Source organism: Coptis chinensis, chromosome 2 (assembly GCF_015680905.1).
Source record: "Coptis chinensis isolate HL-2020 chromosome 2, ASM1568090v1, whole genome shotgun sequence".
Taxonomy (NCBI): domain Eukaryota; kingdom Viridiplantae; phylum Streptophyta; class Magnoliopsida; order Ranunculales; family Ranunculaceae; genus Coptis; species Coptis chinensis.
The window spans coordinates 80,444,281-80,471,889 of NC_141457.1; the positions used below are offsets into that span (position 1 = coordinate 80,444,281).

Sequence of the window (27,609 nt, forward strand, 5' to 3'; positions counted from 1 at the left end):
CAACAAATAAACCTAAAATAAAACAACTAGAGCATCAATTATTTAATAATATGTAATACACAACAACATTTTAATAAATAGAAATGAGTCAATTCATTCAATTAGAAACAAAAGAAAATTGCATCACCCCCTTTCATAATTTTTTTCTAAAGTCATCTTAATATATAAAAGTTCATAATTCTAAACATCCATAAAGTAAAATGAGAATGAAGCCGTTTTCACAAAAAAAATAAAAAATTCACCAATAGCATTTAGATTCATCGGAAGCCTCTTGCAATTCCTTATCACCATTTCTTCACAAAAAAAAAATACCACTTCTCTTTTGACATAAGATTATCTGCACATTAAGATGTTATCTATTAGATCACCCAAAAAAAATGTGAAACCAAAAATATAATAGTTTTGTCACGTCAAAATTAAAATCCAGTGAACACAACTAAGAAAGCAAGAATTCAACTAAGATAGGCCACCAAACATAATGCAGCACCACTACCAAGAGACATATAAATACACTTACACCCTTATTGATCATCTATGCATAATGTTAGTCTCACAGTTACGAAATAAAAAAAGATGAAGGATTAAGGATTACATAGTAAAATATTCTGGAGAAAGTAGAAAATTTAATGTGTTTCTTTTGTTCAGTAAAACAACTCTTTATTACCTTATTGATCATCTATGCATAATATTAGTCTCACAGTTATGAAATTTAAGTATAAAACACTTCCGCTTGGTTGTCTAACTACATTAAAAATATCAAAACCATCACACTAACTCGACTTTACTCAAGGATACAATCATTTATATGAATGGACTTTTTCAGACCGGTAAAGCGATAAAGTATAATAAAAATGGATATTTGTACATGGTAAGAATTCAGCAAAAAACCGACACTGGAAGGAAAATTGATTGGATTATGCTATGCAAAAAGACGAGGGAAGAAGAATCACCTTCTTCCTGAGATATCCATGAACCTCATTGCAACAGCTATACAAGGAAGCATCAACAAGGTAGTCACAACACTAATAAGTAGGGATGCAGAATCTGAATTGATTCCCATGTTTGAGAGAATAACTTCAACTCCTGCTTGCTCAAAAATCTGAGGGGTGTAGTAGAGGACTCCATTTATGCTAGAAAACTACAAAATAAATATGCATAAAAGTTTGTCAAAAAATAGAGGGTCATTAAAAACATAAACTTTGGCCCCCCTTATATAAAATTGATTACAATAACTAATTTTCTTCAAGATTGTTAAAATCAAAAGTAAAAAAAAAGGAACAAAGACGGGCTGCAAAACAAACACGACGCCTAATTGAACATAATTCCCACTGTCCTATGAGCTTAAAGGAAGCTCATGAGTTTTCATCCATATCTGTGCTCTCAAATGAACAAAGTTCTTTATGCTAACATATTTTTAAGAATAAAGATTATAGTCACTCGGCCTATTGGCATATAAAGATTCTTTATGCTAGAGCTTCCTGTTCTCTTCTTAAAACAAGAAAGCAAAAAATCAAGTACAATTTATGCAGCCAAAGAGACTATGAACTTCTCAAGTGCTAAGTTGGGAGATCCATAAAAAACACAAATGCAACCTAGATATGAGCTTCATCCAGACACATGTTACAATAGATAACAAAACTTCTAAAGGATTTCAGTAGAAACAATTCTCTCACTTGCTGAAGGATTTGAATTCCTATGCCAGCTAACAAAGCATGCTTCACTCCTGGCTCTAAAAGATCACCCCATTTTGGCCCCTTAACGACTTCAGATGGGTGAAGCATAGCTGGACCAACTGGATGCTGGTCAATTAGATCCTTTGAATACAAAGCAGGCTGACTTACGAGAGCTGCTGCCTAAATATACTCACTTTATGTAGGGACGTCGCCACCAGGGAGTGAAACAAGAGACCCACGACAAGATGCAGGAACACCTTCCTGGTGCAAATAGATCTTTTGAAATCCTCCTTCTTTCTGCCCATCTTCACCTTCCCTTTCCGTCCATTGCCAAGCCAGCTACCAACCACCACCAATACCCATACTGCCAACTGGGTCCCCAGCGTTCCCTTGCATGAGACTTTTATTACATCTCATGCTCAAAATGCTGCCATGAGAAGCAAGTGGCACCATGTCTTTTTCCATGCTTGTAGTCTGACGAGACAGCAGCGAGCTTTGCAAGTTGTCATCAGAATCATTGCCATCTACATCAGATGTGTAGTCTTCTCCCTCCCTCTAACTCTCCTCATCCCATTGTTCATTTTTAACTTGATGTTCTACCACACTAAACATGCTGCCAAAATTGGGAAAAAGCATACTTCGCACGCTTCTTGTCTCGGGAAGCTTTTCATGGACACTGCCAAAGAGGGTGACCAAAGGATCCATAAGAGGAATGCTCTGGCTCTCCATGCTTCCATGACGAGACATGAGACCAAGAGTACTCTACCCAGGGATAGGTCTTGCAACCTAGGAAAGTCCCTCTTCAGTGCCATATAACCTTGATCCGTCCTTCGTCAATTGGTTCTAGGTCATCATGAAGTTCATTGTCTGGGCCTATTATGTACTCTTCTATAGATGTGTCACCTCCAAATCCAAGGCCTTCAACTATTAGAGCCATCTCAGCCGCAGATCGCCAGACCTTTCTAAGTAACAAGCTTATTTCAACAATTAAAAAATGAATAAATAAATAAATATAATAGTTAACTATCATAAGTTCCAAAGCATATCTGATAAAGTAGTTTTTAGCTCAAAAGATATAGTTCAGAAGGGGTAAGCGGCATTAATACTTTAGTATGAAAAATCATGCCTCTAGCTATAGAAAGCACCAAAAAAATGCTATATTTCCATAAAGCATACTTTAAGTATAAAGCACAAGAAATGAGTTTCACATTCAACATTCTGAAAACAAAAGGCATAAACAACAACATGAAAAATGTTTGAGCTATTGTATAGGAAGCCGACAAGACATGACTCTTCATCATATGAACCACCTAAACAAAACTAAATATGGTCTAGATTTTTAACCTGAAAGTTTATTTAAACCGCACTTGTATTGTCTGTCATAAGTATTTACTGGATAGGTTATTTCAATGTTCTAGATTCAAATATATTATCTTTATTCAATAATTTGAATTTTACTATGGGAAAAGTCTGGTTTACAGAGCAGGGTAAAGTGAGAAGGTAAAAATAGTCATAACCACTATTCTGCTACATAGTCGAAGTAGGGTCAGATCCAAAATGCAAAACCGAGTAGCACGTACAATCTACTACACAGGAAAAATTGCCTTACATTTGATGAATGCTCAAAATGAGTACTACTGATGTGTTCAAAAACTAAGTTAAGTTTCATCTAAGGTGACAAAAGGTTTTACTACATACCTGTTAAATGGTCTCATATATGAGCTCCGATTACACATTCGGAGATCTTATCTTTATGAACAGAAACCATTTCAAAGATGGTTAAACCTTTGATCAAGCACCAGCTAAAAAAGCCGATTGCAAGCTATTGCAACGTTGAGACGTGAATCATCCATCTGTCCATCAAAATAAACAACTGCACCTCTCAACTTTAGCACCTAATTAGCTGAAAGAATCAAAAAGGTAAATAAGCTACTAGAATTCTTGAATTGGGCGAATAAACCCAAATTCAAAGAGAAAGGTAGAGTATATCAAACAATAACTTAATTGCCATTAGTATTTGGATCACATAGTAAAACGATGACGAAGAGAACCTGAAACCAATGGCAGGAACGACATTTTAAAAACCCTAGCTTTCAAAATCCATAGAGAAATCTCAGCACTGGAGCGAAATCTCAACAAACAATCGAAACCGAATTCAATTAAATATAGCCCTAACCAATTAATCAAAAACAAAACTATTAATTAAAACCAAAACTATTAGAAATTCTAAATCTAAAATATTCTAGATTTAAGGGTGGGGAATACTCACAAGTGAGTGAGACTAGCTAGAAGGAGAGAATAACGATGTGAGAGAGGAGAGAAAGAGACGTGCTTTCTAGTTGCTTTGAGAGACTTCGTTGGAGTGACGGTGTTGTTTCCTTTCTTGGAGAGATGACGGTGAGAGAGGAGAGACGGTGTTGGTTTGTTGCCTTAGCTTTTAGGTCTTTTTCTTTATTTTATTTTTCCTATTTTTATGCGGCCGGGTATACTATTTTTCCCTTTTCTTTTTTTATTCAAATTATTTCGTTATAGTGCCAAAACAGAAGGAGGGCACGAGATACAAAAACCCAGGCGGCAAGATCTAATTTTTTTTTGCAATGGGGTGGGAAAGTTTTAACAATGAAATTTTGGTCCCAAAAACCATAAGATTCACGATGTTGTGTAAAAACCACACCAATGACGACGTTTTTAAATTTCGCCTTATGTCAAAAGATTTTGCCAACGCTCATTAGGTCGCCGAAAACTAACTCTCAATTTTATTATTTTACATAATTTGGATTATGACTTTTGGCAACATTAAAAACGTTGCCAAATATTGGTTTTAAACACCATGACAAAAGTTTATTTGTGACACTTGTAAACGTCACCAAAGGGAATCATTACCTACGTTTTTCTAGTGTCACTAAAACTTTTGTCGCTAAAGATCCAGTTTGTTGTAGTGATTAGGAATAGGTTAGTATGATAGTAAGTGGTAGATGTGTTTGATCGATTTCGGCTTCTTCCTTGTGTGTCATTGAGATTGTAAGATAAAGTGTGCCCACTGCCCACTGAAGTACATCAAAACTTGAATGAAAAAATCAGAGCGGTTTTTGTCTTGATATTTTTGTGAGGACCTACTTAAGGACGTTATTCCAAAGTTTCAGAAACGAACTTGTTAGTACATTTCATATCATAGTTCATTATATATATATTTTTCTATAGATGATTGATTATTATGCACATAGTAGCTTAGGTTTTGACTTGATTATTCTGTATTCATTGCTAGTGAGATGGATAGATATATGATAATAAATAAGGAAACAATAGTTTTATTTCTTAGTCGTTGTAATAGAGATGAAGTTTGTGAGTACCTATACTAGAAAACTTTCACGAGGCTATAACTCGTCCACTAGGGAATTCCTAGTGGTTTAAGGCTTTGTTGCATATGGTCAATGCAATCGCACTCGACGAAATGAGATTAGTTAGAACTCCATTTTAGGTCACTTATTAAAATTTCTCATATTTGCTTGAGGACAAGCAAAATGTTGTTTGGGGGTGGTTTGGTAAGAGCCCAAAATTGTAGTTTTAACCCCTTAACAATATTACTTTTAGACCAATTATGTGATTAATAAATAAGAGTTAGTACTGTTTACGTACTTTTATGTATTCCAGGCATTGGATTCAATTATGTAAAGAAATGTGTCCCTTTTGCGAGATAAAGGAGCAAAGGTTGGTTGCTAAGAAGTTCTATAATTAAAAGCCAAGATTCAAGGAGAAAAATTATTTTTAAAGTCAGGTCAAAGCTAAAAAGTCAAAGTCAACGCGGGTAGAAATAACGCATAAAACTCAGCAGAAATTCTGAAGGCTATATCTTTGGACTTACATTTCGGAATTGGGCCTACCATATGTCAAAACGACCGGCTTGGAAAGAGCTTTCTAATGGTCTAAGCCTTCATCCAATCAGAGGAGTAGAAGTGGATAAAAGGCTATTGTAGTAATTTCTACAAAGAAACCCTTTTTGGACCAAATTAATCAGGTTTTGGGCTTGATTTCATGGCCCAAAACATGGCTCCAAAGTTCATGCATGAATTTGTAAACCTAGCCCTCTTCTATATAAAGAGGACAAAGGCATAACTCTTTAGTTAGTTAGTTTTTATTATAGATTAGACTTAGACTTTGATTTAGTACTTAGTTTTTAATATAGTTTGAATTCTTAGACTCTTCTCAATTAGATTAATAAAGCAAATTTTATTCTTTCAATAATGTCTTGTTCTTATTATTTTTATTCTAGTTATGATAGTCTTATGAATCTGAGCTGAACCTCCATTAGATGGGTTTGATGAAGCTTTGATGAATACTTGATGTGTTAGTGTAGAAATAGTTGTAAAAATCTATTCCACTCTAGAAGGTAGTTAATTCGCCATGAGAATGGGTTTAAATTGCCTCACATGATAATTATTAGTTGGTAGAGATTGTCATGAATAATTAGGGATTAGAAAGGCCCAATCTTTATGTGAAAACATAAAGATTAGGATTACAACAATTCTGTACTAGTTTATTAAGTCGAATCAAGGTGGAATCAAATTCCCCTAATTCCTTTCCATATTCGCATCTTAGAATTGAATTGCCATAATATAATTTAGAATAATTTAATTAGTTAAATCACCATCTTAGCATTATTTCAATCCATTACTCTCATAGTTTTTGTTAGAATTAATTAACTAGGAAATATTACGTTTAAACGAACTAGGAGTGGAACGAATTCTCTACTCCACATATTGCATTGATAACGAGAGTAGAATTTTGATATCAACTAGAGTAAATTCAATTGTTTTACTTAGTCTTGAGTTTAATTAGTTAAGTCTAGGTAAAACCATAGTTTTTATGTTTCTCACTATGCATGTTCCTACGAACTCATGGGGATATCTGACTAATAATGCATACATTTATAACTATGAGTATTTTTACGAGACTTATGGGGGAGGGGTTTTTCGTGTAGAAGACCAAGGGCAATATAACATAGCCCTTGGTAGTCTGTCCCTAAATGTTGGCACTACCATGTTCTTTATCATGATGAATATTTTAGGGGAGTGGTAGTTTACTTCTGCGAATAATACCGCTGGTGATGTTTTCCTTGCTTTAACTGAGGGATGTTTCTTATATAACATTCCCAAGGTTTTAGTAGCTAGTCTATCAAGAGGTCATAGTATGAGGCATAAGTACCTTCTTATTCCTATTTTGATTTGTCGCATCATGTACTATTTGTTTCCCTGATTTCTGTGCCCACTACACGGATTGGGTTGGGGTTGAAATTATGAGACCCACTAATTGTGTTGTTCATTCGTTTCGTGTTATGACTTGGCCGAGATGGAGGCTCCAACCTCAATGGGTTGCTCCTTACACCCCATCAGACCAAGTAACGCTTGACAGGTGTCACGGGTTGATAATACGTGGAGAAAGGCTTGGCAAGTTATCATGGCATGGCAGGATGCAAAAGAACCTCGCTTCTATATATAAGAGGGGGATAACCCCTAAATGCTGGATATGAGGTAAGTTTTATTTTTTGTTTGTGTCTGCTTATGTCCCAAGCAATTTAATTTTAGTTATCCCCATAACGGGTGGAACTCATATAGAGTTGCATCTATTTTCATTTATCTATATTAGTATGTGTTAACTTTGTTTTGCAGTTGTTCCACAATTTCACGTGTTTCAATGGTATTTCATACCCTTCTTATTTTGATTTACTTTGAGGACAAAGCATGCTTTTGTTTTGGGGTGGCATAGAAACAAGCTTAATTTAAGGCACCTATTAGGATATAGATATGTATAATATGCACTTGTTTTCTAGTAAAACAATTCAAAAATTTAGAAATATAAATAAAAAGTTTATACTATACACTTAGGAATATTGGTATTGTTTCTTTTTCTATGATGACAATAGTCTAGAAGTTTCACGTTAGCTCTTAATTAGAATAATTTTTAGAAACTTAGGTTAATATGTAGGTAATAATCATTACATCTCTCTATAAATATATTGCATGAGCATCTATGTTTGTATTGGAAGTAAGTTTAAGAAATCTAGGCTAGTATACTTATTCTACAAATCCAGTGAGAATATAGCCTAAAAGCCTTATGAGTGAAATATTTGAGTAATGACACAAGGGAGAAGTAAATTCCGAATAGAGAAATCACACATCCACTTGCTTGATCACTATTCCATATCCTAATCGAGAATTTAGACTATTTTTGGATCGATATAGCTAGAAATTCAAACCTATATGAAATTTTTTCCGCTAGTCATCCCTTTGAGCCTTTCTTTAGCCTTTCATAAACCACAATTCCTTTACCCTTTTAAAAAAGGGATATTTAGGCTTTAGTCCTACTTTTTATGGGGTATTTAGACTTTAGTCCTAAAATGATTGATTATTAGGTGTTAGTCCTACTTCCATCTTGAATTTTCTCAAATAACCAGAATACCCTTACCTAATTACCCAATTAGGACCAAAACCTAATTTACCCAATTATAGGAGGGGTAAACCCTAAAAATGAGATTCGAACATGCACTAAATTCTAACAATTTCTTAACTTACATTAAAAAAAATGTATTTTGGGAAAAGTCATTGCATTTTTTTTTGTGCATTCTCTTTCTCTATAAGCCTTAATTTTAAATTGTTCGACTACGTAACACAATGCAATAGGTCTAAAATCCTCAACCTTTGAGGGGTTGGTAAATTTTAGAATGAGGCATATAAATGTAGAATTGACACCTCTAGGGAATTTACAGAATTTACAAGCATTTAGAATGGTAGTAGTGAAGTCATTATCATAACCAACTATAGACCAACAACTCGTGAAGAAAAGCAGAGTGAACCCATCTGGTCCAGGAGCTGAGTTCTCCTTCATGTAAAAAAGAGCAAGCTTTACTTCTTCAGGCATGACATCTGCTTCAAGAACATTTTTCATATTAGGAGAGATTCTTGCTTTGATTTGTATGTTATTGAAGAAATCTTCTCCACATATGTCAGCTATTGCGGTGCCCAGAATATTAGAGTAATAATTAACAATTGTCTTGGTGACATCAACTTGTCCAGAAACATTAGACCCATGAGAATTCTGTATCGCCCAAATTCCACTCCTAGCTATCTTTTCTTCAAGTGATTTGAAAAAGAAAGAGGTACATTTATCACCTTCTCTCATCCATTCACTTTCTTGCTTACTAAGGATTTCAGCAGCTTCGAGTCTTGCTAGTTCACTGTATCTTTGTAGCGTTTCCTTCTCCTTTTGTCCAAAAAATTGGTCCCAAGGATTTTCTTGAACTTGCCTCTGAACATCATATAGCCATTCTCTAGCTTGTTCAACTCTCGCATGTAAGTTCGAGAAATTGAGTCTGGCCCATGGTTTTAATCTTTCTTTCAGTAGCTTCAATTTTTGCATGAGAATATACATGGGATTTGAATAGAAGTTGACCTACCAAACTTCTTGTAGTATTCTCTGGAATTCTTTCTATTCTACCCAATAGTTATTGAATCTAAAGGGCCAAACCTTACTTGCAAGTTTGTTCCAGAGAAGGAGAATAGAATTTGACCTTAGCATTTGGGTGTTCATCATTCCAAATACTGTTTACAATGCACCGGTCAATCTTGGACATGATTCTGCCTTTACCTTCCACCTTGTTATTCCATGTGTAAAAGAAACCATTGTAACTCATATCAGATAACCCTGACCTTTGTAAACATTCCACAAACTATTCTGCTTCTCTTGGGTGCATAGGACTGCCACCCACTCTTTCTTCTGCTTTTGTGATGTTATTGAAATCCCCTGCTAACGCCCAAGCCATATTGACTGAATTGTGTATATCAAGGATGTCTCTCCATAGATTGAGTCCAAGTGTTTTAGCATTTTGAGCATAGACGACAGTGAGAAGGATCCCCTCATTAGTAGGCTTGAATATGATCTTACAGTGTATAAATTGGTCTGATTCTCGTAGCTTACTTAACTCTATCTTGTAAGGGTCCCAGCAAATCCATATTCTGCCAGCAAGGTCCTTGTCATAGTTATTTACATGTTCCCATGTTGGGCAACAAATATTTCTGATCTAGTCATATTTGTTCTGCCTGACTTTGGTTTCGAGTAGACCAATTATGCTCAATTTCTTATCCACTCTCACCTTGTTAATTTCTCTAGCTTTCCCATTTGAAGTTCTATTGACTTTTATGTTCTTTTTCTACCCAAATTGACTTGGACTTCCCAGCTTTGACTGGGCTTAAAAATGTTTTTTCTTCTTGATTCTTGGGCTTTAAACATATAACTCTTCTAGCAATCATCTTGACTAGTTTTCCATGCAAAATGGTGTCTTTAATCACATAAATAGCTTCAAGACCTAAAATACACAAAAATACGTAAACAATACTAACTCTTATTTATTATAAACATAATTGGCCTAAATCTACTATCTATATACTAAAGCAGAGACCTCTAAAAGAGATTTTCTCTCTCTTATGTGGCACTCTAATATGAGAGATAACATTTTCTCTCTCCTATGTGGCACTCTAATATGAAAGATAGTGTTTTATAATAGTCTACAATTTCACGTACATAGAATCTCTTTGGAGAGTTTGAGTGTATTTCTAATACTTATATTTGAAGAGTTTGAGTGTATTTCTTATTCTTATATATTTGATCAAATAAAAAAAATTGCTAAAAAATAGGTGATTTGTAGAAGCTATTCCCTATTACAAATCATACACTTTTAATGTCTATGATAAAACACCGATTTATTTCAAATATATCCTTAATGCGACCTCAAAAACAATACATATTATTCAATTAATAACTTATTATAGGGTGTAAAATCAGCTTCCGACGGTTCCCCACATTCTCTAAAGATTATGTTAGATATATCGAATTATAACACTCAAAATGTTATTCGCATAACCCTTTCACATACCTAGAATTGTTCACTACTAAAAGAAGAGCTTTTTGTGTCACTTTTTTTTTTATGTCTCGTGTCACTTACTAGAAAAAAGTGACACGTAGACTTTTGATGTGTCACTTTTCTATGGAATGAGGGCTGATGTGTCGCTTCTAGGAAAAATGACCCAGGTCATTTTTTTTTGTGTCATATTATTTGAAAGTGACACTATTGGCTTGCCTTGTTGTGTCACTTATGGGTGTAACAGAAAACGAAAACAAAAGTAACATACTAATCGAAATAAATAAGCGACACAAGAAATTCTATGCTAATGAAACTCAAATTGCCTGATTTGAGCGTGGGCGGCTATTTTTAGGTTCCCTCATAAAAGGAAAATAAAGATAAATAAAATGAGAATAAAATGAAATCCGTTGGATTAGGGTTAAAAAAGAAAAAAAAAAAAAACAGAAAAGCAAAACTCCGTCTCCAAAAAACACTAAAGTCTAACATACCTCATCGCGTTCTCCCTCTCAACTAATTCTTACCGGGGTTCGTTAGGCCTCCCCACGTGCACTCTCCCACACCCCGCGGTCTCTCGCTTTGTCCATCCTTCCTTCTCCATCTGTCTCTCTCTCTCTAGGGTTTTCTAGCCATTTCCTCATTTCTCCAAACCCAATCCTCATTAAATCTCTCACTACTGTTTTAATAGGACATGTAATTGGTTCATCAATTAGCTGTGTTGAAGGACTTCATTTTTCGAATGTGAATCTTCTTGAATCTAAAGGACATGCGGCAGGCACATATGGTTTCTTTCATCTTTAGAATATGCCAATAACTGCAAAAACTGTACATCCAGGTAATTCAATTCTTCGCAACTAGCCTTTCTTAGCCCTGTTGCCACTCAGTATCTTTTGGTCTTTTGTTGGCTCTATTTTTTTTCATCTGGCAATTGTGACAAATTTGATGCTTTAACCTTTTTTGCTATAAGCCAATAAGATTACTTCCATTTCTGAAAAAAGGTTGATTAAATGACTACTGTATTTGTGTCTACCTATATTCTATAGCAGCATTTGTAGTACGGATATCATTGGGTTGGATTTAGCTTTAATAGGTTAATACCAACCCAACAAATCCCTTGGACTTTAGTGGAATGATCAATCAATTCTGTGGCAAAGCATATAATTAAGTTTTCCTTATTAACACTGTTGTTAAATACTTTAATCATAATATGAGCTGTACCATTTCTCTCTACAATTTTTTCTCTATATGGCATAATTCTCTGCTTGTTTTACTAAGAAAAATGGAACATAAGAAATTTAAAGGCTATGGCGGGATTAATGACCTTCCTGATTTTATTCTCGGTTATATCTTGGGCTTCCTTCCTATACTTGAGGCAGTTATGACATGCATTCTGTCAAGACAATGGAGGAACCTATGGAAGTCGACCCCAACACTAAAATTCGACCATACATCAATTCAGAATATTAATATAAGAGAAAACATAGATGTTGCTGGTTCTATTAACCTTTTTGAATATGGTGTGTCTATTCGGGTATGTCCTATCATCTCACACCGGTAGTATAAGTTCTTGCCTACTTACATATTATAGGCAGCATATAGTATCTGGCCAGTTTGAGATATGGATTGAAGAACTTAAAATGAGACGTGTTGAGAACTTGGAACTATTTTGTTATTGATCGTCCACCAAGAAAATATATACTTTTCCTTGTGGCTTCTTCAAATGTACATCGTTACTTGAACTAGTTCTAACAAGGTTCATCAGGTTAATTGGAAAATGATTTGCCTTTCAGTGGTTGTTCCAACCTCATTTCTCTTACTCTAAGTAATGTCAAGTTTGTTATTATTGAAGAAACCCTTGCTGATCCAAGAATTTGATATTATCTAACTGTTTTTTGCTGCAGAAATTAATTATTTGTTTTTGCGAAGTTTTTAAGAATGTTAAGATCATTCATGATAATATCAAATTATTGGATCTTTACGTGATGAATAAGTTGACTGTGCGTGGTTGATATTCACTCTGAAAGTCTAGAAATGTTAATCGTCAGAAGTATATCCTGTTCCAATGTAATTATACTAAATACCCCAAATCTTCTTCATTTCACGTGTCGGAATAAAATTTTACGTACGCATATTCACATGGAGGGCGCAGAGATACTTGAGCAATGCATTGGTTCATACCAGCTGGTAAGCAGCTTCACTTTCACGATTTGCATTGTGTTATTGTATAACTGATGGAATTAATTTTGAAAATTAACCATTATTACTTTGCCCATTGGTTAATATCAATGATCTCATCTTTATCCTTTTACACAAAACCTTTGTAATGAAATTCAAAGCTCATGGCACAGACAAAATCTTTTGCAAATGTTCACATTATTTCCAGCTTCTTGAATCTAAAGGACATGCGGTAGGCACATATGGTTTCTTTCATCTTCAGAATATGCCAATAACTGCAAAAATTGTACATCCAGGTAACTCATCTTTTATTGAAGGAAGATGACATTGTGGGTATTCCTGAGACTGATGAAGTCAAAGATATCAAGCCTTTAAATGACTGTGTTTTAATCAAGGTCAGATAAATTCATCCTATGTATATTGTAACTATTGTTATTAATCAAGTGATCTAAGAGTCCATAACTAGTGGAACTTTAGAAAAAGGTATTGTTTTTTAAGGTTCCCCAAGCAATTTTATTAAAGTTAAACAGTGCATTAAAATGATATTCACTTTTAGCTGGATTACATTCTTTTAGGTTGCCGAGGCGGAGCAGAAAACTACTGGTGGCTTGTTTTAACTCGAGGCTAGCAAGGATAAGCCTTCCTTTGAACTGTAAGTGGTCTTTAACATACCTTTTGTATGTAGCTGTCCAAATTTGGTTCTTAATAATAAACGTTGTGAGGCTATGGGGTTTCAACAACTTGTCTGTTACTAAATGATGCATTGTTTCTTCATATCTACAACATTGTTACATAAAAGGTTTTAAAAAATGTATTGAGGCGGAAGACTCATGTTGTGCCTTAAGCCTTTTATTTAGCGCCTTGAGGCTTAAGCCTACATCTTTCTATTCTCTTCCCATTTTTTTTTCCTGTTTTTTGTACACTTATTTCCTTCTTAACTTTTCCAAAGATTAAAGACAAGAAGTTTTGTTTTGAGCATCAAAACAGCTCATTCAATTAGGAATCCCAAGCTTCCTGATTTTTTTCATTGTTCTCCTTCTTATTTTTATTTTTTATTGTTTGGATTTAAAACCTCCACAGAGGCTTTTAAAACACTTGAATATTGACCACAAGATTGAATTTGCAAGGTCCCTATCGATTCAAGCATAGTGTGTGAGAAGAGAATGTTAAATGTTAGTTGCATTATCTCTTACAAGAGGTATGAATAATTTGGTGAACTTATTTGTGTTGGTTATAATTTAACTTTTCATATTAATTTATATATGTTGTAGATATTTATAGTCCTCGAGCAAAGTAACCAAGAAAATTTTACTATTTATACAAAGGATGATGAGAAGGCTCGATATATTCAGAAGTTGGCTGAAGAACACGGTGATCGTGTGCTTTTAATTCCTTTCAACACAAGGTAACTGTGTTTATACATTTGCAGTACATATATATTATTTTCATATAATTAAAATTATTTTATTTTTTATTTTTATTTATTTTTTTCTGATTGGTTATATAATTAAAAGTATTTGATTGGATTTGTATCCACATAACCGGTCATGTAGGGGAATTGGGTCTTAATGGTTCTTGACATACCATCAATGGAAGTGTATTGGTTGGACTCTTTAAAAGATTTTCGAGGGTCATTTGATCTAGTTTTTAAATTATTAGTGAACAGTTTAGTATTTATTTATTGTATTTTTCATTGTATATTTGATTATATCTTGAAAATAACGAGCATATAAATAAATGCATTTTCGGAAAATATGTCCAAAGGAAAGAGAAAGATGAATCCAATCCAAATCCAAATTGGAACTATGTGACAAAACAAGTTTAGTTTCTTTGGAATACAAAACAAAGTATCTTCCAATTTGTGTATGCTAATGCAATGCAAGTATTAATTATGTGTAGTTCCTATAACAACTAGGGGGTATTGTATGCGGATATTATGTATTACGTTTTATGCGAGATTTAGTGGAGGATCCTGGTCCACCACTAAAAAAGAAGGTGACTGTAAAGTAGCATTATTTTTCATATACTCTTAGCTAGTTTATAAATTGGTGAATGTGTAAATATGGTAGGCAGTGCATTGCCTGCATGATTCATTTTCATAATATTTATAATATATTTTTTGTCGAACAGATATTTGAGTTCTTTAGCAAGAAGAGTTACACTACTGAAATAGATGAACTTCGTCTTGAATTCATAGACTTTATCCAACAATTTATCCGAGTAGTTAATTTGGGTAAGTGGGCTTCCATATTTTCCCTTCTTTATGTATATATACTTTTCTTATCAATTTTTTTTCTTATTTGTACAATATACCCTTCTTGATTTACTTGCTTTTTTTCTTACTTGGGTGCATGGATCGATTAACAGATGAGTAGATGGCAGCTAGGTTTTTTGGTGTTAGAAGTGCGCACAACAAGCTAAGATATTGCTAGGATAGTATTGGCGTTATATAGTTTTTTTTTTTTTTTTAGTATTGGAATGACTTCTTTTGTTGGGAGTCAAACTAGATGATAAATACTTGGTTTGATCGATGAAATTAATAGAAGTTAATTGTTTTGAATGTTGTTTCTTTCTTCTCGAGTAGATGTTGTTTCCGTATCATAAAGCAGGTTAAAGTAATTTTGGTTGTGATGTTTGGATAAATGTATGTGGATGTTGTTTCTGTCATAAAGCAGGTTAATGAGATTTTAGTTATGACGTATAGGATGCAGGTTGAGAAATGAATACGATCGAATACAAAAATGAGAAAAAATTAAAAAAAATATATTTTCATTTGTCTCGCTTTTGGAAAAAGTGACATAATATCTATTAAAAGTGAAACAACTGACCACTCTTATGTGTCTCTTTCTTTTTCATACGAGTTACATAGAGTTGATTCCCAAAAGTGACACAAGAAGTAAGGGGCTTTTGTGTCGCTTTTGACGTACTTGTGTCTCATTCTAGTCCAAAAGTGACACAACTAGTATACTTAATGTGTCACTTTTGACGTACTTATGTCTCTCTCTGGCTAAAAGTGACACAACTAGTATACTTAATGTGTCACTTTTGACATACTTATGTTTCACTCTGGTTCAAAAGTGACACAACTAGTATACTTAATGTGTCACTTTTGACGTACTTATGTCTCACTCTGGTCCAAAAGTGACACAACTAGTATACTTAATGTGTCACTTTTGACGTACTTATGTCTCACTCTAGTCTAAAAGTGACACAACTAGTATACTTAATGTGTCGCTTTTGATGAAATTATGTCCCACTTTGGTCCAAAACGGACACAACTAGTGTCACTTTTGACAAGCACTGTGACACTCTTTCTTAAAAGTGACACAAGAGACTATTCTTAAGTGTCACTTTTATTAGCAAAAAGTGACACATTTAGTAAGGCTTTTGTGTCACTTTTGGTAGAACTTTATGTGTCGGGGGCTTATAGGTCACTTCAGAATTAGTTTCAAAAGTGACACAAGTGACTTCTTGTGTCACTTAAAAAGTGACACAAAATGCCCTTCTTTTAGTAGTGGTTGTACTTATTTTTGTGACACTTTGTTGATACCATGAAACTTAACCCTTTCAACATTAGTGCAATATTGGAAGAACTTTGTGGTACTATTTCTTCATCCGAGCTTTATTTTGCAATGTGCTTGCAGAAACATTGAGAATAGATAAATCTACTATAAGAAATAAGGAATAATGTGGAATAAAATGGAATATTTGAGCATTTTATTGTAAGTTCAAGGCGTGGGTTAGAAGCTTTAAGTTTGGAAAGAGAATGTTATTTGAAAATCACACTCTTCTTCCATCCATTTGATTATTAGATTGTTCAAATATGAAAATTAATGGACATTACTTATTTTACCCACCCAATCTTACATTAACACTTTGACATGTTCACATTGACGAAAGACATAGAACGACATGATCTTCTCTGTTATTCATGTTGGAATTGAATAAGTATATTTTGTATGTATACAAAAAATCACCTAGAAAAAGAGAAAATACTTGGGGGAGTATTCCATGTAGGTGGACGCATTTTCTTGAAAAAGAATGTTTTTTGTATTTGATCATCAATTAATCATACAACGTGTTCATGTTGATAATTCTTTTCAAGTCGGAGTAGTGTATTCTTTGAGGATGTGGAAACAACCAATCTGTTTTAGTGATTTGTACACATTAGTACGTAAGTCGAGCGGTGATGATTTACCGTTAAATCACCATAAATCTAAGAAAACTACTATACAAGCTAGATCGAGTTTAAGATAATTTCATTTGAAAATTATGGATTAATATCCTAAACCACAAAGTGAAGAGGCTATCTCAATTTGATCCCTTAGTTTCTAAGTACTTATGCACCATAATCACTGCTCATTAACGTATTTCGGTTTATTTTCAATAAAAATATATTCTGATTCAAAAATTTGTGTGAGACATTTTGTAATTCCTTTTCAGCACACAAAATATTTAATAGATCCCTGGAGTATGCCCGAGTCCAAAATCTAGTGAAATACTATTAAGGGGTTTATACTATACTTTTGGGTGCTTAACACACCACCCCCAAACAGTATTTTCAATGTCCTCAAGCAAAGATGAGAAATAAAAATAGATAAGTAGCCAAAAATGTGGTCCTAATTAATCTCGTTTCGCAGAGTGCGATTGTATTGACCATATACAATAAGGCCTTAAATCACTAGGAATTCCCTAGTGGACGAGTTATAGTCTCGTGAGAGTTTTCCAGAGAAGATACTCAAAAACTTCACTTATACTACAACGACTAAATAATAAAAGTAATTGTCCCCTAATTTTATCTCAGAATCTATACATCTCACTAGCATTTAAACAAAGATCATCAATCTAACTCCTAAATTAATACATGCATAATAATCAAATCATCTTACGAAAAACGACTATACAATGAACTATGTTATGTAATGCAATGGCAGGTCCATTTCTGAAACTTATGGGTAGCGTGCCTAAGTAGGTTCTCACAAGGAATGTGTCAAGACACATATAACTCTGATTTTTCCACTCAAGTTTGCTAACTCCAGTGTGCAGTGGGCACACGTTTCCTCATAATCTCAATGACAATCCAAGGAAGCCGAGGTCGATCAAACATATCTACCACTTATTATCATACCAACCTATTCCTAATTGAGCTACATGTCTTTATTAGGTGATACGAGGCATCGATGTTGGTTAAAGAATGAAAGAAATGGATATTCAAAAAGACAAATCTGAGATAATAAGGTATTCAAAAGATGTAACTAGAGAAAACCTTGTTCTTACTTCGCTTTTACACTTTGTTTCCATCATTAGCCCTTTTGTTTTGGCTTTTGACTCCTTTGATTATGTTTTTTGGAGTTTTAACTTTTTATTTTATTTCTATTTTTTTTTTCTTTGGATGGAAACTTTCTTTTCTTTTTCTTATTTGAAGCAACTAACTAATTTTTGTTTACACAAGTTTTTCTCTTCTCTTTTCTTTACTCATCCTATTTCTTAGACTTATCCAGATAGGTAGGCTGATTTTATTTTTTCTTTTGTTTTATTGGGTAAAGGATATGTAGTTTGTGAAAAGGCTAATGAAAAAGCTTAGTGGGGCGACTAGCGGAAAATATACTTAGGTCAGAATTTCTGGCTATATCGATCCAAAAAGGGCCTAAATTCTCGCTTAGGATATGGTATGGTGATCAAGCAAGTGGATGTGTGATTTCTCTAATCAGATTTGACTTCTTCCTTGTGTCATCACTTAGATATTTAACTCTTATGAGGTTTTTAGGCTAGATGCTCACAGGATATTTATTAAGTACTCTAACCTAGGTCTCAGAAAAATACTACCAAGTACAATCATAGATGCTCATGCAAGATGTTCATGAAAATATGTGATGACTATTACCTACATATTAATCTAAGTTTCAAAAATTAAATCATAATTCAAGTACTACATGAGATTTCTAGACTAATATCATCATGGAGAAGGGAACAATACCATTATCACTAAGTACATAGTATAAAGTATTTTTATGATTTTTATACTTTTCTAATTTTTATATTCCAATTAATACGTAATATACAACCTAATATGTGCTTAAACATTTACAACATGTTTCTATACCAACCCCAAATAGAAGCATGTTTTGTCCGCAAAGTATGAAATGAAAATAAAGGATAGAGAGTACCATAAAAACGTGTTTGTAAATGGGAGCACTTGAAAAAGAAGGTTAATCTATTCTAATATAAAGAAATAAAAACATACGCAACTTCTATATGAGTTCCACCTATTATGGGGATAACATGAAATAATAAATTGCGCTTGGGACATAAGCGGAGTCTAACAGAAATAAAATAATACAATACGTTCACAAATCAAGCATGCGCATATATATCGTGGCTCATATAGGATTAGCTTCCAAAATTCCGCAAAATAGTGGAATTTCACAAAATTATGGTACCTAATTACATTATGCATCACAATTAAATCAACAAGGCCAATGGGTTCTATAATTCGATATTTATACATGCAATTTTAATACGTGAACATACAATGTGCTAAAATTAAATATACCACCCCTAACCAATTTGGGAGAAAGGGGTTCATGAAATAATTCAATAGCACAATTAAATTACGTAATTAACTAACCTAGACTCTACTGGAATAAACATGACAGACAAAGGGTGGCAAAGAGTTTTGGGATGAAAGATCAAAATATGCCACCCCTAAACAAAATTTGAAAACGCTTTTTAAATTTGAAATTTTTTGTGGCCTATAGTCCAAAAAGATGGTATTTTTCAAAAAATTATATGGGTCTTTTAAAGGTAGATTCCCTAGACTATCTATCTAATATCTAATTTTTATGTGTTTTATTTTTAGAAAAACAAAATTACGATGAAGAAATAAAAATTGAACTCATGGTGTACTCCCATAATATAAGATTGGAAAGGAGTACACCGAAGAATACTATGAGTCTTTTATAGTCAGATACTAGAAACTTTATCTAAAATATATTAACATGCATGCAGTTTAGCATATATCAACCACCTATATAGTTGTGGATCTTTACATAAATAGTTAACACGGAATGCATCCCCAAACATAATTAGGCACCAAGATTTTCTAAGATGTGACTTAGTGGAATGAAAGCGAGATCTGATGGATCTAGAACCTAATCGAGCGTGTACTCTTTTCTTTTTCCTCCAACGAAAGGGTCTCCAAGTAAATGATTGTGAGCAAAATAATGGTTGTGGAAAATACTTGAGATATGGATAAGTTTTAGAAGGATGGAATGGAAAAAATGAGAAAGTGTCAGGTGGTTTGTCCTTGGGAATTACTTCTTCACCAGATGGGTTTCATGAAGCATAGGATAAACAAGAAGGTCAAGTGCAAACTCAATGTTCCTTTGAAAAGGTGGAGGGAGGGGAATCGAGGTGGTGGTAAATAATTGGATTTTAATTGGGATTAACTCAGGTGGATGATGGTCAGGTGGTGCTTGATAAAAAAAACTTATCTATGTTAAAATAGTAAATATTGAAGAGTGCAAGAAACAGTAGATTATCAAGATATGAAACTCTCTAAATCATATGATAAAGAGGAGAGTAGTCGTGTTCGTACCACTCTAGTCGTACACTATTTGAATGCAAGTCTAGATTAGAAATATGCTTTACTAGTGAGAGTCAAAATAGTAGATTTGAGGGTGAAAAATAGTGTATTAAAAGACAAGAGAAGAGATTAGTAGGGGTTTAATCCGCCACGCGATTCGATTGGCTATTAGTTAGTATTGAATCACTTGTTTTAATCCCTAGTGAACACCAAGTCCTCTCGGATCAAGACTTCACTAGCATGAGAATTTAGCTCTACCACAAATCTATTTGGTGGTGGCTCTATACTCTAGTTCTACGTTATGAGCTCTATCTCTAGACACTCACAACGAAGAACTTGAAGTTCTAAAGGCAAAACAGTACTACACTAATGTTTAATCATCCTCACATGGCTTCATAAACCTCCTCTAATAGAGATTTAGCCTTGTGCCATAGGAAGCATGCTAACTAAACAATAATAATAAGACATAATGTAAAGAAGAGACAATAATTGAAATACTAAAGCTTTTTATTGATGGAAATTAATGGTGGCTACAAACTAAATTATTCTAACCCTAAAGAAAGTAAAACTAATTATAACTAAGAGGTTGAGAGAAGAAATTATTAAAACTAAAACTACTGAGGGTTTGCTAGGAGAGAAGTATTAAGTTTAGCCTTAACCCTTCTTTAAATAGGAGATGGTTTAGGTTATATTTTCGTGCATGGGCCAAAACGACCGGCTCAGAATCAGCTTTCCAATAAACCTAGCCTTGCCCCAATTAGAGTTGCTAAAGTGGACGAAAAGGGCACGAAAGTAATTTCCAACAGTTGTGGCCTCTTTAGACTTAACGTAATGGACTTTGGGCCTCTAATGTGAGCCTAAAGTCCATTACGTTAAGTCTAAAGAGGCCACAACTATTGGAAATTACTTTCATACCCTTTTTGTCCACTTTAGCAACTCTAATTGGGTCAAGGCTAGGTCCATTGGAAAGCTGATTTTGAGCCGGTAGTTTTGACATAAAGTAGGCCCAAGTCCAAAGATACGGCCTATTGAAGTTCTATTGACTTTTCTGTCTTTTTCTACCCGGATTGACTTAGACTTCCCAGCTTTGACTAGGCTTGAAAAATGTTTTTCTCCATAATTCTTGGGCTTTAAAGGTATAACTTCCTTAGCAATAATCTTGACTCATTTTCCATGCAAACGTGGTGCTTTTAATCACCTAATCAACTTCCAGTCCTGAAATGCACAAAAATACGTAAACAGTACTAACTCTTATTTATTATAAACATAATTAGCCTAAGTAGAATACTATTAAGGGGTTTAAACTACATTTTTGGGTGCTTATCACACCACCCCCAAACAGCATTTTGCTTGTCCTCAAGCAAAGATGAGAAATAAAAACAGATAAATGGCAAAAAATGTGGTCCTAACTAATCTCACTTCGCAGAGTGCGATTGCATTGACCATAAGCAATAAGGCCTTAAACCATTAGGAATTCCCTAGTGGATGAGTTATAGCCTCATGAGAGTTTTCCAGAAAAGGTACTCACAAACTTCATTTATATTACAAGGACTAAGAGATAAAAAATAAAATTTCTTAATTAATCTAAGATATCTATACATTTCTATAACATTATAATAAGAACAATGCTTTTGAAACCTAAGCTAATACCCGCATAATAATCAAATCATGTAAAGATATACATGCATGCTATGAACTATGTTATGAAATGCAATGGCAGGTCCATTTTTGAAGCTTTTTGAATAGCATCCTTAAGTTGGTTATCACAATTTGTCAAGAAAAAAATAATCTGATTTTTCCTCTCAAGTTTTGCTCACTCCAGTGTGCAGTGGGCACACATTTCCTTACATTCTCAGGGACATCCAAAGGAGTCAAGATCGATCAATCACATCTACCACTTACTATCACACCACAATAATCCTAATTGAGCTAGAGGTCTTTATTTGGTGATATGGGTCTGAGGTGATGGTTTAAAAACAAACATAGTAGATATTCAAATAAACAAGTCTGAGATAATACGGTCTTCAAAATATGTAACTTAGAGAAAACCTTGTTCTTACTTTGCTTCTATACTTAGTTTCCATCCTTAGCCTTTTGGTTAATTTAATTTGGTTCAAAATATGTAACTTAGAGAAAACCTTGTTCTAACTAATTTTTGTTTTCCACAGGTCTTTCTCTTTATTTTCTTTACTCATCTTATTTCTCAGACTCATTCAAGATGGGTAGGCTTATTTTTATTTTTATTGGTTTAAAAGATGGGTAAATGATTTATGGTTGTGAAAAGGCTAAAGAAAAAAGGCTCAATGGGGTGACTAGCAGAAAATATACTTAGGTCAGAATTTCTGGCTATATCGATTCAAAGAGGGCCTAAATTCTTGCTTAGGATATGGTATGGTGATCAAGCAAGTGGATATGTGATTTCTCTACTCTGATTTGACTTCTCCCTTATGTCATCACTTAGATATTTAATTCTTATGAGGTTTTTAGGCTAGATGCTCACATGATATGCATTAAGTACTCTAATCTAGGTCTCAGAAAAATACTGCCAAGTACAATCATAGATGCTCATGCAAGATGTTCATGAAAATATGCAATGACTATTACTTACATATTAACCTAAGTTTCTAAGAACTACGCTTAATTCTATTGCTACTTGAGATTTCTAGACTAATATCATCATGGAAAAGGAAATAATACCATTATCCTAAGTGCATAGTATAAACTATTTTTATGCTTTTCTATTTTATACTTTTTATACGACAAATAATACGTATTATACAACCTTATATGTGCTTAAACATTTACAGCGTGTTTCTATACCACCCCCAAACAGAATCATACTTTGTCCCCAAAGTATGAAATGAAAATAAAGGATAGAGAGTACCATAGAAATGTACTTGGAAATGGGAGCACCTGTAAAAGGAAGTTAAACGATACAAATATAAAGAATTAAATTACAGTCGCAACTCCTATATGAGTTCCATCTTTTATGGAGATAACATGAATTAAAAGTCGATCGGTACATAAGCGGACTCTAATAAGAAATTATAAATATTACCATATATAGTTGCGCTAATCAGGCATTATCCTCTCCTTGCTCCATACTTGTGAAATGAGGTTCCTTTAAATCTTGCATATCTATGACCACTTTCTAAGCCTTCATTCTATTTTCATCTACCCTAGACAAACTATTTAGTGCAATTTGGTCGGACGGGGTATATGGGGCTATTAGGTGAGGTTGGAGGTGCCAGCCAGGCCAAACCATAGCACGTAAAGAACGGACTATATCATTGGTCGTGTGCATTGTATCAACCTTGACCCAATCGGTGAAACGTATATAGAATTCTGGGAAAAAGAAGGTTATATACGAGTGACTATGACTAGCATAAGAAAGTATTGATGCCTTACAATATGTGCTCTGGCAAGACCAGCCACTATGGTTTTGGATATATCATAAAACCAACACCCTTCTACTAAAGCAAAGAAGGCGTTGCATGTGCGGGAATCCACAGATTTGAAGTGCCAATCTCCTAGGACATTAAGCTTAAGGAAAAGCATAGCAAGGCCCATATTAAGGGCCATGCTTACTAAGGATACATTACGTTGGCCTTGGTGTTCTACTTGAAATATATCGGCACTATAGGTCTCGTGGAAGTTTACCCAATCATAATGGTTGTCATTAATTATCATCTATATAATGAGTATTGGTGTTTACGGCAGGGGTTGGAATTGCTAATGAAAATGAAACTAAGTATTTAGTCAATTCAAAAGGTTCGTTATCTAACATTATGCTTAGTGCTTGTTCTCCATTGGAGCGGTCAAAGAAGGTAACATGCTCATAGAAATATGTAGTAAGTGCAGGAGAATAAGTTTGATCATGTCTTACCAGCAGGGTTTCCCATTTGTGCTCTAATATCATATCATCAAAGTATGCACCGTACTTATCATTGAGAAAAAGGTCCTCAAAAGACTGTTATGGTATAATTTTTGGAGTAGGCATAGCAAACAAGTAATGAAATTAATTACTAGAAGTGTTAGAAGTAAAACCTGGAAATCCTAGCCTAAAAGCTTGGGTGAGGTCCCACGCGTACTTGAGATATACCTTTGGAGGGCGTGGTGCGCGAGTAAGAATGTTGTAGCCAAATTATAATGAAAGTACCATCTTGGCTAGGTTTGTTATTGTGTAAAAAAGCTGGCGTCCTCGAGATGCTGTGATGTGTTTAGGGTTTTCAGTTATGAAACTACATGCTTAGAGATTGTTTTTATAGTTTTTGGTTGCTAAGTCTAAGGCTGGATGGTTGCTAAAATAAAAGATGTGAAAAAACATATTTTTATAATAGTTTCCTACACATGAATTCTATTTCAGTTTTTGGAATTTCTATATATGATTAGCTTCTGAATTTCCCTAAAATTTTGATATTCCACGAAATTTTAGGTTAATAATTACATTATGGATCCCAATTGATTTTAACAAGGCCCATGGGTTGCATATAATAGGTTTTCTCTTTTAGATTAGCTTAAGAAATTCCGTGAAACTTTGAAATTCCTTGAAATATCAGGTACCTAATTACATTGTGGATCCCAATTAATTTAAACAAGGCCCAAGGGTTGTTATAATTTGGGCCAAAACTTATAAAAATGTTATTAAGGCATGTAATTTCATTCGTGCACATACATTATGCTAAATTTAAATATACCACCCCCAAAAAATTTGAGAGGGGGAGGGGGGGGGGGGGTTCATGCAATAATTCAGTAAAATACATATACATGTTGAATTGCAACATAAACTATATATGGTAAAGAATATGTGGTTAATCATGTATTAAATTTAACAATACATGCATATTAGAGCAATCACATAAACAAATAAATACTAACTACTTAACTAAAAATGAAATTAACAATTAATTAAACTAAAGTACTGAATTTAAATAAATACGGAAATTAAATAGTTATTATAAAACAAGAATAAATCTAAATCAAATTCATCACAACAATTCAAAAAGAAATAAGCTATCCCTGAGAAGAGGATGGTTCATAACCATCGCCAGATTTCATTTACACACTCACGCACGAGAGTCGAGGAAGAAGAAGGCTAACCTCCCCCGTTGGGGCAAACGTCTCAAGACATCGGCCTAAAAATCTACCTGCGCCTGCTCCATATGCTCTAAAGTTTGGTGATGACGTTGAATGGAACCCTAACACTTCTATATTGATTCACATAACGTAGATAGGGTTCGCTGATGATCATAAAGCGTACGCATCCCGCTATGGAGTAGTGAAAAATGTGCAAAATTAGAAGAAGCACGATCCATAGCATTCTCAGCAAAACAAACAGGATATTCATCATCTTCCTCATCCTGATCTATACCATCAGCTCTCTCTTCAGGCAGTGTCCATTGCCTTTGAACATAGTCACTATACGCCTTTGCATTTGAGTGAAGCTTAATATGAGTCCTAGGTGACTCAGGCATGCAACCCCAAGATAACATAATCTTAGTAACTAAAACATGTAAGGGTGCAGTGCTCAGGCTTACAGTCATAAGCTCTTCACGCAGAAAATCAATGAGGCAAAAAGCATACCTCCTGTTCTGCAAAACCCAAAGGACGTGCAGGAATGACAAGCTGATGTCACTCACCTTTGAGGTGCTACAGAGGTTTTTACCTAGCCACTACATCACAGCCAGCTGGTTAATCCTAAGCGACTGTTGCCTGACACAGTGAGAACGATCGTTGTAACGACCCTCAAGTAGCGTCTCTAGTATCAACTAACGCACTCCATCAAACTGGGATCTCTGTAAGGTCAAGGTGACCTATTTTGCGGGTATCCCAGTGATGGTAGCGAGCAAATCATGAGTCACATCCCTCTGAACTCCGTCCAAATCCACAAACATCCTCCCTGAAGGAAGTATCCTCTTATTCCGATAAAACCTCAACACCAAATCCTCATGGTAGTACTCCTCAGTAGAGTACCACATTATATCCCACCCTCTAGTAGGCATCTCCGTACTGTAGAATGGCTGGAATATCTCCGCGTTAAATGCGAATTTCGGTATGATTTTTACTGGTCGGGCCATTGTATGGATGAAATTTTAATACGGGTAAGGGTTTAAGTAGGGGATGATGGTGGGAAGGTGTTGAAAAAAATTGGTGAAGGTCTGTTTGGATGGAGGCGCGGGGCGCACTTGGACTTAGCTTTGGATAGGCGCGGGTCGTGCTAGGATTGATTTAGGTTAGATTGATTTTAGTTGGGGAAGATGATGAAGTTGGGCCAATGTTGGATTTTAAATGGGATGATCGGTGGGGTGTAAATAGTGTGGATTGGGTGGAAAAATGAATTTTTGCCCAAGCCCAAATCTTTTCTAAAATACCCATCCTATCCTGTTACCTCGTAAAACGTAAAACTAAGATACCTGATTCGTTAGCGGTCCGATTTTTGCGAATGAGCTATGAAGATGATCAACAAGAAGAATGCTATCTAATGATATAGGAAAAACTCAAATCTAACCATGGGTGACTTATAATGTGATGGAAGAACGTCTCAAAATGCGTAAATGACATAAGTTATGGGGGCAAAGAAAAATCTAGAAGACTAGATTGTGTCACATGAATCTATACAAGTTAATAGCAGCATAAACAAAGATAGGAAATTAAGAGAACAAGGTAGGGTGATTACCCACCCCGAAACAAAATTTTAGAATAAGATGAAATTTTTTTGTTGTGGTGAAAAAGGTATTTTAAAGTCAGATACCCTAGACTTTCTAATCTATCTAAAATTTATAGGTTTTATATTTTCTAATTTTTATAAAAAGGACTTTTGAAAACTACAGGAATAAAGCAAGTAAAAATGTAAATCACTCCGTAAAGAAACACTACTAAAAAGAAACGAGAAAAAGTGGAAGAAAAGAATGCGTGAATTATATGAACGTGGACTAAGGATCCAGCACTTACAACCACACACTCCGAAAGGAGGGTCCGGTTACCTTAATGGAGCACTACCAAACTATAGAATATGGATAGGAAGCAGACCAAACATAGAGGGTCAGTTATCATAAATAGGGTCTTATAGAAGGGTTTATTCTACAGCGGGCGAATGTAATTCGTGAAAATGTTGTCCTTGGGATTTAACAAGGTAATTACCCCTTGAAGAGTGACATCAGTAACTAGAAAAGGTCTAGACCAACGTGTTTTTAATTTACCTGGAAAAATATGCAAACGTGAGTTATATAGCAAAACGTTTTTACCAAGATCAAACTCTTTACGCA

At 34.4% G+C, this 27,609-nt stretch overlaps 1 protein-coding gene, 1 long non-coding RNA gene and 1 pseudogene across 2 annotated transcripts; 1 reads left to right on the top strand and 2 right to left on the bottom strand.

Moving 5' to 3' along the window:
* Positions 1-946: 946 nt before the first annotated feature.
* On the bottom strand, positions 947-2,900 carry LOC147518150 (monosaccharide-sensing protein 2 pseudogene; annotated as a pseudogene).
* A 795-nt stretch (positions 2,901-3,695) lies between these two features.
* On the bottom strand, positions 3,696-9,098 carry LOC147518151 (uncharacterized). The gene is made up of 2 exons (XM_086593843.1): positions 8,435-9,098; positions 3,696-3,724 (listed from the first exon to the last, which is right to left on the bottom strand). The coding sequence occupies exons 1-2, from the start codon at positions 9,096-9,098 to the stop codon at positions 3,696-3,698; spliced, it is 693 nt and encodes a 230-aa protein (XP_086449969.1).
* A 1,929-nt stretch (positions 9,099-11,027) lies between these two features.
* Positions 11,028-13,374, top strand: LOC147518152 (uncharacterized). Its single transcript, XR_015214007.1, has 3 exons — positions 11,028-12,768; positions 13,056-13,154; positions 13,335-13,374. It is a non-coding gene; the product is annotated as an uncharacterized LOC147518152 (long non-coding RNA).
* Positions 13,375-27,609: the final 14,235 nt, after the last annotated feature.

What these genes read in the sequence shown, in the direction of transcription:
- LOC147518151 (XM_086593843.1), bottom strand. Translation starts at nt 9,098, where the DNA reads ATGTATATTCTCATGCAAAAATTGAAGCTACTGAAAGAAAGATTAAAA. An exon ending in TCTAAATGCTTGTAAATTCT is followed by an intron (nt 3,725 to 8,434) that starts GTAAATTCCCTA and finishes CATTGGTTTCAG; the next exon opens with GTTCTCTTCGTCATCGTTTT.